At 38.1% G+C, this 12,957-nt stretch overlaps 1 protein-coding gene across 1 annotated transcript in view; it reads left to right on the top strand.

Moving 5' to 3' along the window:
• Window positions 1–7,391: 7,391 nt before the first annotated feature.
• Window positions 7,392–12,957, top strand: part of slit1b (slit homolog 1b (Drosophila)) — a 69,261-nt gene continuing 63,695 nt past the window's right edge. The window contains exon 1 of the mRNA XM_067399295.1: window positions 7,392–7,597. Within this exon, the coding sequence (XP_067255396.1) occupies window positions 7,392–7,597 (206 nt within the window). The remainder of the gene's footprint in view (window positions 7,598–12,957) is intronic.

Below are 12,957 nucleotides of genomic sequence, written 5' to 3'. Positions count from 1 at the left end.
GTAAGGTGTTCTTAGTTATTTTATTGTTTATGAGCCCTAGTTTTGTTTTCTCCCCCCGTGGAGTTTTTTTTTTTCCTATGTAGTTTTTTTTTTTTTTTTCTTCATTTTTTTTTATTTATCTCTCATGTTACTAATGCCTCTGTCTGAGAAGAACTTTTGTTGGATTTTTGGCTTGCAAAGATTTTTTTTTTCTTTTAAATAAACCAACATTGCCTGGAGTTCTGCCTTGAGTGTTTCGTTTGGGTCCAACATTACAGCCTAGTGGCAAATCTCTCAACCACCACACCAGAGACCCGAGTTCTAGCTCACTCGTGGACCCAGAAACACTCAGTTCCAAGGACCTATTGGCAGTGATTGCTCAACACAAGGCATCTTTTCAGCGCCATGAAGCCTTTCTCAGCCGTCAAGAAGAGCTAATGGTCAAACACTCTCAACTCCTGACCGATGTGATGAGTTCCATCCGCCAGCTCTTCGAACGCCTCCCTGGTTCTTCAACTTCCTCTGTATCACCTCTGAGTGGGGACAGGCCTTCTCCTGTGGCGGAGCCCCGACTACCACCTCCTAAGCCCTTTGCTGGAGATCCCAGTTCCTGCCAGGGTTTCCTCACCTAGTGCTCTCTCACCTTCGAGCTCCAACCCTCAAGTTTTCCCACAGATCGCTCTAAGATTGCTTGCATTATTACCCTTCTCTCAGACAAGGCGCTCTCCTGGGCCTCTGCAATGTGGGAATCTCAGGATGACTGTTGTGAGTCCTGCGTGGCATTTGTGGAAGAATTCAAGCGAGTGTTTGATCATCCTATCAGTGGTCGGGAGGCTTCCAAGTGCCTACTCACTCTCCGACAGGGTTCCCGTAGCACTGCAGATTTCGCTATAGAGTTTCGGACCATAGTAGCAAAGAACGGATGGAACGATGAGGCACTGAGGGTCTGCTTTCAAGGAGTGTTGTCTGAGCCACTTAAAGACGAGTTGGCCACTCGAGAACCGGCTGAAGATCTTGAGTCCCTCATAGCAATGGTCATCTGCCTGGACAATCACCTGAGAGAGCGGAGGGTGGCTCGTCGCAAGGAGTCTCATTCTCCGGTTCCTCTGAGGAGGTCTGTTTCTCCAGTTTGTATTCCTGCATCCAGAACTTCCCCAGTTCCTGAACAGCTCTATGATTCCCCAGAAGACATGCAGTTAGGCCGTTCCAGGCTTTCTCCCAGCGAGAGGGAACGTCGCATGAGGGAGCGTCGTTGCCTCTACTGCGGTGCTTCCGGCCACTTCTGTTCCACTTGCCCCGAGCTCTCGGGAAACGCCTGTCCCCGTACAGCAACAGGAGGGCTGCGATGGGGAAGATCAGAGCTCCTCCTGCTAATGCCGTCCTGGCAGTTCCAGCCACTTGCTATGATCGATTCTGGGGCCACTGTTGACTTTTTAGATCTAACCTTGGCTAAGAAACTTAAGATCCCTACCCAACTTCTTCCTCACCCCCAGGCAGTTACCGCTTTGGATGGCAGACCTCTGGAACCAGGCAAAGTAACAGAGGCCACTCAGTCCCTGTGACTTACCATCTTTCAACACCAGCAGGAGGAGACCTTCTATCTTATTGACTCCCCCGAGTATCCTATTATCCTGGGTCACCCTTGGCTGCGCAGACATAATCCGCATATCGACTGGCCCACTGGCACTATTCTAAGCTGGGGTTCACCTTGCCAACTCTCCTGCCTACTTCAGAGTCCCCCAGCCCCTAGTTCTGAGTTTCAAGAGTCTGTCGACCTGTCCCGAGTCCCCAGTGTTTATCATCAATTCAAGACAGTGTTCTGCAAGTCCCGGGCTACCTCCTTACCACCTCACCGCACTTATGACTGTGCTATTGATTTACTCCCTGGCTCCTGCCCTCCCAGGGGTAGGATCTTCTCCCTGTCTCCCCCAGACCGCTCAGCTATGGATATGTACATTTAAGGAGTTCTTGGCAGCCGGCATCATCAGTGCCTCTACCTCCCCAGCTGTGGCAGGTTTCTTATTTGTTGAGAAGAAAGACGGGGGTCTTAGGCCTTGTATTGATTACCGGGGCCTCAACAAGATCACAGTTCGGAATCGATACCCCCTACCTCTCATGGCCATTGCTTTTGAGCTGCTTCAAGGGGCTTCCATTTTCACTAAGCTGGATCTCCGCAATGCTTACCATCTTGTGTGGATCCGGCAGGGAGACGAATGGAAGACTGCCTTCAACACCCCCACAGGCCACTATGATTATCTCGTAATGCCGTTTGGGCTCACCAATGCCCCTGCAGTATTCCAAGCATTAATTGACGTCCTCCGGGACCTACTTAATCAATTCGTCTTTGTATACCTTGACGATATTCTCATTTTCTCAAGGTCACTGGAAGAGCATGAGGGGCATGTTAGCAGGGTTCTCCAGAGACTTCTCGACAATCACCTCCTATGTAAAGCCAGAGAAGTTTGATTTCCATGTTACCCAGGCTCAGTTTCTTGGATACATTGTCACTCCTGGCCACCTGGAGATGGACCCTAAGAAGGTAGAGGTGGTCCACAACTGGCCCATACCTACTACGGTCAAGGAGGTTCAACGTTTTATTGACTTTGCAAACTTCTATAGGAAGTTCATTAAGAATTTCAGCTCTGTGGTGGCCACCTTGACGGCGCTTACCAAGGGAGGAGGAACCAAGATTCAGTGGGGTCCGAAGACAGCAGGGGCCTTCGAGGATCTCCAGTGCCGCTTCACTTCCGCTCCCATTCTTTTGATCCCTGACCCAGAAAGACCTTTTGTGGTGGAGGTGGATGCCTCAGAGGTGGGGGTGGACTGGGAGGGCTACAGGCCGGAGGAGCGCTCCTGGGTTCCAGCCAAAGACATCCTGGACCCAAGGTTGATCCGGGAGTTTCGCACCCGGAGGCCGGGGCATTCTGGAAGGAACATCAGGAGCCGTTCCTAGAGGAGGGGGTCCTGTCAGCATTCTACCTCCTGTAATTTGTCTCCATGCCTCTAGAGGTCCCCTGTGTTCCCCTCTGCCTTAATTCTTCCTCGTTTGATCTTGTTAGCATTATCCAGGTCACCTGTGCCTTGTTTCTCCTAGGGTATTTTAGCAGTGTTTTTCCCTTTGTTCCTCACTTGGTTTTTGAGTCTTGGCTGTGTGCTACCTGCTTTGTTTTTCCAAGTCCTTCCTAGTCCTTTCAAGCTACCTCAAGTAAGGTGTTCTTAGTTATTTGATTGTTTTTGAGCCCTAATTTTGTTTTCTCCCCTTGTCGAGTTTTATTTTCCTATGTAGTGTGTTTTTTTTTTTTTTTTTTTTTTAATGTTACCAATGCCTCTGTCTGAGAAGAACTTTTGTTGGATTTTTGGCTTGCAAAGACTTTTTATTTATTTTTTTATTTTTTTTTATTTATTTTATTTTTATTTTTTATAAACCAACATTGCCTGGAGTTCTGCCTTGAGTGTTTCATTTGGGTCCAACATTACAGCTTACAGCCTCTGTGGCCTAGTGGCAAATATCTCAACCACCACACCAGAGACCTGAGTTCTATCCCAGCTTGTAACACTTTCACTATTATTGTTTAAATAATTTTTTCATAATTGAATGTGCTTTTTCAAAAAGCCGTTTTTCATAATTATATGCTGAATTTACGAATTACGCCTATTTGACGAATCTTGTATTTCCAAAGCACGATTTTCCCAAAGATTTTTTTCACAAATGCCAATCAACAGGCAGTGGGCGGTGCTTGGCGCTAATTGGCTAATCCTTTTGGACAAATTACTTATGGTGCGTTCAAGTCCTTCTGGGAAGTTTGTATTTACAAGGTGGAAAATCGTGTTAACGACGGTAGTTGCGTTCAAGTCACTTTCGTCGGAGTATGATGGTGGTGTCCCTTCTCTAAATTAATTACACAAAATAACACTTCTAAATCTCACTCTATATATATAATATACCTAATGCAAATGAAACATATTCAGTTGACATTAATTTGTGTTAAAAGAGGCGATCTGGCGCAGGGATGTGTTGATTTTGAAATCATGCTGAGTGTTCGTTACCGCTGTTATCATGCGGAACGTTCTATTTTGGCTCGTGCACAGACAGTCTTGACACAGACGAGCGTGTGCGTCAATCCATCGCTAGTGCCTGCCCAAGGGTCTATTGTAATCACAAAACAAAATGCACACAAACATGTCCCCGCTTTTGATATACAATGATTGCTGCATTTGATTTTAATGAGGAGAAAAAACCAACCACACGTAGACTGATTTGTCCTGTCTGTCCGCTCTCCAAATTTAAACCAATTAGCGTCAAGCACCACCCACTGCCTGTTGATTGGCATTGAAATGAAATGTCCTCTATTGAAAAGATTCTATAGAATCTTCTTTTCTATATGAAAAGAATCTTTGGGAAAATCGTGCTTAGGAAGTACATGATTCGTCAAATAGTCATTCGTAAAAAATGCAGTATATTATTATGAAAAACAGCTTTTTGAAAAAGCACATTTAATTATGAAAAAATATATATTTAAACTAGGGCTGTCAAAATAACATGTTAATTTCGATTAATTAATCAGAGAAAAAATAAGGCATTAAAAAAAATAGCGCAGATTAATCCATTCCGTGACCTCTGAACCTGGAGCCCTTCTAGCCTTGGTTAGTAAAATTAGCCTTAATAATCCACAATATTTTCAGGTTATTTAAATGACAATGTGTAGTAAATTAGGCCTACCTATAAAATCAGTTAATTTAGACTGGAGTGAGGTGAAACTAGAACAAAGCAAGTTGTTGTTAGTTATGTGCATTCAATTGTATATGGTAGAAAATTATATTATTAGTTAATATAACTTCTAAATGCTACTTTTTAATACTTTTCAGGTTTAGAAAAAAAGCATCTTCTCTTACAAAGCTATGAAATCACTTTTTTTTTTTTTTTTGCAAAGAGGGCAAGAAAGAATTACAGTGAGAGTGACGGGTACTTTATTGTCAGTAAAGGGCTCGCAGATCACGTGGGTAGGGCACTTTTTACTATTTGTGTGGATGACCATGTCTGTCACCACCGAAGACCATTTTTGACCCAGGAAAAACCCTGCATTGATTAATTTGAATTGAAATATTTAATACTTTCACAGCAAAAATTATGTATGCGATTAATTTAGATTAATTAATCACAGAGTATGTAATTAATTAGATTAAAAAATTTAATCGATTGACAGCCCTAATTTAAACACAATAATAGTGTGTGAAAGAGGATATTGTTAAATATGTTAAACAATAAATGTGTTTTCATGGAATTTTACAAAATAAATAGATGCATTTATTTATTGATTTATTTAATAAGTGAATTAATAATTAAATAAATTAATTATTAAATTATTTCAGAATAAACTGTTAAATTGTTGTTTTATTTAATTCATTGTTTATTTAATTATTTCATTTTGAGTAATTTGGTCCTCCATAGTTTTCAACACTGATAATAATCAGAAATATTCATGAGCATCAAATCATCATATTAGAATGATTTCTGAAGGATCATGTGACACTGAAGACTGGAGTAATGATGCTGAAAATTCAGATTTGATCAAATTACCATAGAAAACAATAATTTGTAATAATCGCAATATTACGTTTTTTTTTTTTTTTTTTTTTACTGTATTTTGATTAAATAAATGCAGCCTTGGCGAACATAAGGGACATTTCAAAAACATTAAAAAGTCTGTCCATTAGCACTGCATTATTCATATACTTTTTTGTCAATAAATACCTTGAGATGGCTTGAAAAGCATACATAATCCATATCTAGCAATCGTGTATTTTTTGTCTTCACGTTTCATTAGTCAAGACCATAGACTAAAAAAATGGTCAAGACGTTTCTGCTTTTTATTCAGCTGAATTACTTCTACGAAACCACTTTGGACATTCTGCAAGACAGCGCCCTCTGACTTCCAGTATGAATGAAACATACATTACACGAAACTGAGCGCTGCGCTCCTAAGAATAAAACAACAGGTCATGCATCGGCTATCTTGTCTCTTTGAATTTAAATTGCGATTTATTCACATACAACACACTTGCCCGAAAAACGTGCAGGGGACGAATGTACGTTTTATTAAAAGTGCGGGGGACACGTCCCCCCATCCCCCGCGTATTCTACGGCCCTGGGTTTGTTATATAAATCCCTCTTGTTTACGTGGGCGTTTCGCGCGTCAGTCTGATTCTTAATGAACTAAATGAAGGCTCAGCGGGAAGACTAATTAAAAAGTAAGTAAACAGCTCACCCACTCAGATATCACACTTTATGTCATGTCAAAATCAAACTTGAAAAGACCTGAAAACGTGATGACTGCGGGGTTTTTTAGTGAGCAATCAGCTCGGTGAAGAGCTTGACTAATGATCCGAAATAAGTTGACTACTAAAAAGAACAGCTCAACATCAAAACACAATTAAATTATACTGTTTAAATTGTTACTGCCTTTAGTTATTATTTTGGAATAAATGTAAAAATGACTGACTTGGTTTTAATAAATAAACATGAATTTACATTTGATTTATAATAAATAAATAAAGAAATGTAAGGAATTTGCTTCCACTGCACGCCACTCATATATACTATAGCCTAGTTTATGTTCATGAGCTATATTATTGTTTAATGCAAAACAAAATTTATTAAATATTTTTAAATATTATGATTGTTTTAATATTATTTCTATTATAAATAGGTTATAAATAGGCAGTATTCTTGTCCTAAAGGTGTAATTCTGCAAAGTCATACTTGGGTGCACATAACTGATCTGATTTGTGAATTTTTGTGTTTCTGCAGCCTTTTCTACCTCCTCTTCCTCATCCAGTCCAGCAGAGCGTAATTACCCAGAGGATCATCATCGCTCTGGACTGCAGGACTCCCAGTACTGGGATTCTCTCTCTGTGTGTGTGTGTGTGTGTGTGTGTGTGTGTGTGTGTGTGTGTGTGTGTGTGTGTGTGTGTGTGTGTGTGTGTGTGTGTGTGTGTGTGTGTGTGACCGACCGTTAGAAACCGTTGGAGGGTGTAATATTGACGGGGAGGAGTCAGAAGCTGTGATTTGTAGATCCTGTGATGGATGATTCCTGTATGTGAATGAGGGAGGACGCGTGTGGGAGATTGTATGAGTCTCTCTTTTTTTCCAGAGCTCTACCCTGGAGGAAAGAAAGAGAGAGGGGGAACCACTGTAGAAAGACAACCGCAGCACAAAGACCAGACAGAAAACAGCCTGGAGAGAAGAAAATAACAAGTGATCTTGTTCCTGAAGGATCTGCGGTCTGTCATCTTTACTTGTGTTTCTTTCCTTTTGAGTATTTTAAGAACTGATACTTGTCCTGTAGTTTATGTTTGGGCATTTACAGCTACAATAGAGGTTCAGACCTGTGTCTTTGGGCTTTGGTTTGGAAATGCCGGATAGGACTGGCAGTCTGAACACTGAACTGATGGTTCCCAGCTCCAGTTTGTGGATTTGGGGTTTGTTGAGTGCCCTAATTCTCGCGGGTCACTCTGGAGCGTGTCCGCCTCACTGTTCCTGCACAGGTACTACTGTGGACTGCCATGGACTCGCCTTCAAAAACGTGCCACGAAATATACCAAAGAACACAGAAAGACTGTGAGTATCATGAAATTGTGTTGCATGGACGTTTATGCTGGTTGTGCCTGTGTCATTGTACGTCACTTATGCATGTGCATGTTTGTGAATTCATGAATAGTGTAGGTTGGCAGTGATCGTCTTTTTTGGTTTTAACAGGATTTATTTTATGTGCTGATACTTATAACTTGAATCAGTAAAGCACACCTAGTGTTATTTTAGATCTGAGATACTCAAAAAGTTGCACCTGACAACTTAAGGAATGTTTTGGGGTCAAAACAAGTTAAACTATGTGGAATATATTACAGAAAATAATATATTCTTGCAACTCATACAAACATTTTGGAAGTACGTGGGGCAAATGTTATAATTAGAGAATCACAATGTATTGGTACAATATTTATTATCAGCTGATATTACATTTTAAATTATTATTTTTTATTATTATTATTGGTATTAGTGGATAATGGTTATATTTAGATGATCTTTTTTGTCATCTAATTCTCCTTATAGTTAATGTTACATGATAATATAGTTAATGTTACACAATAAACCCAATAATAATTTAATATCATCGTTAAATGTAATCTTTAGCAAATCTAAAAATTAATTTCCATTTTTCATACTGTAATGCCTAAATTCACTTGTATATTTTTCTATATGTATATATATATATATATATATATATATATATATATATATATATATATATATATATATATATATATATATATATATATATATATATATATATATATATAAAATATATATATAATATATTTATTTATTTATTTATTTATTGTTTAATATCAGATTAATATCAGAACTGATTTTTAGTTAATGGTAATTTAAACCATTAAAATAGTTTTTGATAATTGAAATATTAGATGAAAAAATGTAAACTTAAAAAACTTAAAAATAGGAAATGGAATAAAAAAAGTTAAATTTGAAGTAGTAAATTGACTAAAACTGAATTAAAAATTAAATAAAGCTAAATAGAAATTAAAAAAAAAAAACCAGCGTGTAACAAAATTAAAACTTTAAAATCAAAATTATTTTATATTATATATTAATAACAATTAAATATTATATTAATATATTATATATATTTCATATAATCATATTTAAATATCATATTTATATATTAATATAATAATATATTAAAATTTAAAGAATATTTGATTTATATATAAAAATTAATATTAATATAAAATATATTAATAAATATAGCTACAGAGCTTAAAGATTACACTTGTTAAAATGATAAAAATCACTGCTAACCTTGTCTGTGCAAAATTAAATCCAGTCTTTCAACTCCGGTCATGACCATGTAAAGGTAAACACAGTAAGTTCTGCATGCTGTGCTTAAGTCCAGAAATGGACTGTTTACACAGAGAAAAATCCATTTACAGGAATTATGTCAGTAACAATAGACAAATGTGCACAATTGCTGTGTTCTGGATTTGTTTACAGTATCAACCCTTAAATTATGCACTGGCTCTGTATATGAGCAAGTTTGTGTGTCTTGGAGGTTTGAGTATCTCATGTCAGGGCCTGTCCATCAAACCCTGTGTGGATCAAGCCATGTCAAATGTAACTGATACTACAGGACATAATGTCCATTGATTTAGAGGATGTAATTCCGGTTATCACCCTTCTCGATCGTGCTTTCAGATCATGTTGAGATGTATCAAATGTTTACTTTCTGAGATTGTTGTGTTATGTAGAAGTGCTTCATATTGAAAATCTTACCCCCAGTTTCACAGACAAGGCTTAAGACTAGTCCCAGACGAAAATGCATGTTTGAGCTGTTTTAACTGAAAGCAACTTGTACAGGCATAGCTTAAAATATGTCAGTGCCAATGTTTTGTGTCAAGATGCACACCGGTAAATCCACCGGTAATTTTTTCATGTTACATGCCTTAGAAAAAATTACCGGTGGATTTACTTTATAAAAGCCATTTAAATGTCCTAATTAAACTAAGGCCTAATCCTGGCTTAATCTAAGCCCTGTCTGTGAAACCAGGCCTTAAACTTAAAGAAAAAGAAGAATCTGTCATGTCATTCCCAAACCTGTTTGACTATCTTTTTTCAGCTGAAAATAAAAGATATTTGAAGAATCAATCAGCTGTTTCTGTAAATACAATGGAAGTCAATGGGGTCCAAAAATGTTGTGCTCCAAAAAGGTAGAGTAACGTTCTATGGATCACTTTTAATCTAAGTCTTCTGAAGTGATACAATCACTTTGTATGATGAATACAGCAAACTTAAAGGATTAGTTCACTTTCAAATAAAAATTACCCCAAGCTTTACTCACCCTCAAGCCATCCTAGGTGTATATGGATATTCTTTTTTACACAAACCTAGGCCTTTATTAACCCTCCGGAGCCGTGTGGAATATGTATAATAGACTTTCTTCTCTCTGATGAACACAATCGTAGAAATATTAATAAATGATGCAACAAAGCTTTATAATGGCAGTATGCATTACCAAACGAGTATGAGCTGAAGAAAGTGTCTCTATCCACATTCATCCATTATATACATATTCCACATGGCTCCGGAGGGTTAATAAAGGCCTAGGTTTGTGTAAAAAAGAATATCCATATTTAGCAAGTTGTGAAGTAAAATATCTAGCTTCCGCCAGACTGCCTTCTGTATTTTTCAAAAAGCTTACGCTTTCTATGCCTTCCCTATTCAATTTACAGAACTGACACGATGCCAGTTCGTTTTTTTTCTGTAGTTTGAATACGGAAGGTGGTCTGGTAGAAGCTAGATATTTTACTTCAAAACTTGTTAAATGTGGATTTTTTTTTTTTTTAACCCTCTGGAGCCGTGTGGATTTTGTTTATGATGGATAGATGTGGATGGAGGTCAGTAAGGATAGGATATTTATTGTTATTTCTACCATTGTGTGCATCAGAAAGAAGAAAGTCATATACACCTAGGATGACTTGTAGGTGAGTAAAGCTTGGGCTAATTTTCATTTGAAAGTAGTTATTAATTCACAAATCGTTTCATTGATGAACTCATGTATTCGGCGGCACGTGAGTAACGGCACGTGAGTAACATTAAACTCCATTGGTAGTTGGGTCATGACATTAAGTCACGTGACATACAGGATTACTTTTGCACTTACCTTGTATCCTTTATGGAGCTCCAAAATTTTGTGGCCCAATTCATAACATGGAAAAAAAAACATTCTGCATAAAAAAGAAAACCATACAGGTACAATCAGGATGAGAAAATGACAGAATTTTCATTTTTGAGTGAACTATTCATTTAAAGTATCATAAAAGTAGATGACTTGTGTGCTATATTCCAAGTGATCTAAAGTTATACAATAACTTTGTTGACTTCTGCATTTGGACATTTGGTCACTAAGGTGAACCTAAGAACCAAATCCCCTTCACAAATGAATCATTCAAGGCTGCTTTTTTGAATTTTTTGAATCATTCAAGGCTGCTTTTTCTAAGCATAAAGGTGTGTTCAGATTTGCTAAATTTCATTAAAAGTTTGCAGGCAAAAAAAGACGTATGAAGCACAGCTTACACAGAAGGCACTTCCATACCAAGCAGGGTTCTGTTGGTCAACGGGGCGAATCCTTGCGACCAGCTTGAACCCGTAGCAAAATCTGCATGGAGGTATCTTTCGCCCGAAATTCCAGATCACTGAATTTGTCTGCATTTCACCCATGAAAATTTGCTGAACATCAGTTAATGTGACTGCATCTTAGGACTAGCACTTGTAATGAACAATGAAAAGGCATTTAGATGAGGTTCAATGTGTTCAACCCTGTTGAACAATTAGCAGTGAAAGCAATATTGATAACAGCCAGCAGCTCTATAGTGAGGAGGACATTCCCTAGACGATGTGTAGCAAAGAGAGTCATTTATCATGGAGACTGCACTAGCCAAATAATATCCCCCATCGTCCCCTGAGCTTTGCCCCTGCAGTGGTAAAGAATGGAGCTGTGGAGGCGCCGTTATTTGAGTTGGCTGGGGGAGGGGGGGGGGGGGGGGTCGTGAGGGAGGGCAAAAGGCTGCTGAGGGTAGCAGTGCTCAAACGGCTCAACATGATATCACTGGCCAATAGTAGAGTTGAGAACTCAACAGGATATCTGTACAAGCTGTTTTTGCCTTTCAAATTAAATTAATTGAAAGTAAGTGTAAACTGATTAGATCATCATATTAAATATTTAGGTAATAGGATCTCATATCTCAAATGTTATGTAAAAGAGTTTAATGTAAGCCTTGTTTTCATATGAGATCGAATTAGAAGTGATTGTTAGGGGCTGAACTCTGAAGGAGCATAGGGTTTCTGGGGCCCCTGGCCCTATAATGTAGAAATTATGTAATTTCCTGGGTGTCCCAATTTTTGTTTTTAAAAATCAATTTTTCTGCTAAAAAGTTCAAAGTTTTGCCTGCGTTCTCCTCCAGTATTCAGTCTGACTAGATTTTCTGCCAATGTGATTTTTTTTAAAACTCCTTCAGCATTAAATAGATTTGCAAAAAATTACCATAAAAAGGGTTTTTAATATTCAAAACAGTTAACACTCCAATCAACTTGACTTTGAAGACCCAATGGTAGTCATTAGCCCTGGTGGAAAAAAAAAAATAAATAAATAAAAATCTGCTCAACCTTTAAACTCGTAAAACTGTTAATTGTTACAGTAATATTTTATTTTTGTTTCCCTGAGATAAACATCAAAAATAAACCACAACAAAGGTTACTTGTTAATTAAATTTTAAAAAGAAAATTGTTTAGTCTTAATTGTTTTTGTCAAATTAATGATTATTTTCTTGATATATTTTATTGATATATACTTAGGCTTCATAATGAACCACTGTAGATGCATGAATTACACATAGACTCTTTATTAGCACATGACTGCGCTGGTGGAAATTATCATCTACTGGTTATATATACATCTGTGACAAGCTATTAGCTTCTTTTTCAAGCTCTCAGGGAAACTGTAGGGATGTATAGCCGATGAAGAGTTCAAGCTGCTTTTGTGTCCAATTTTCCGCGTTAATGGTCCCAGTGTTGGCCGCAGATGCTGGACTAATTAAAGGATTAAAAGAGTCACCTTATTCACTGCCCTGATTGGTCACACCTGGGCTCTTTTCCACAATAGTGCTATTACAGCCCGTGTCCCAGGTGACACTAGTGTACATGTGTGTGCAAATGTATATTTCCACTACAAAATGGGTAGTCTGTCAGCGTTCACCTCTTAACAATGAACATAACCCTCCTTTGCATGCACAAATTATAGTATTTTATGGATTTTATTTCTATTTCTTAAGGTTTCTATTTATTTAGGCCTATGCTCTGGTGTCCAAACAGTGTAGAGCAAGTCATGGCTGTCAGGGACAAACTAT

The sequence above is a fragment of the Chanodichthys erythropterus genome, chromosome 10, assembly GCF_024489055.1.
Source record: "Chanodichthys erythropterus isolate Z2021 chromosome 10, ASM2448905v1, whole genome shotgun sequence".
Taxonomy (NCBI): Eukaryota; Metazoa; Chordata; class Actinopteri; order Cypriniformes; family Xenocyprididae; genus Chanodichthys; species Chanodichthys erythropterus.
Note: the sequence above shows the minus strand (reverse complement) of the source record. Positions and strands in the feature narration are given on the sequence as shown.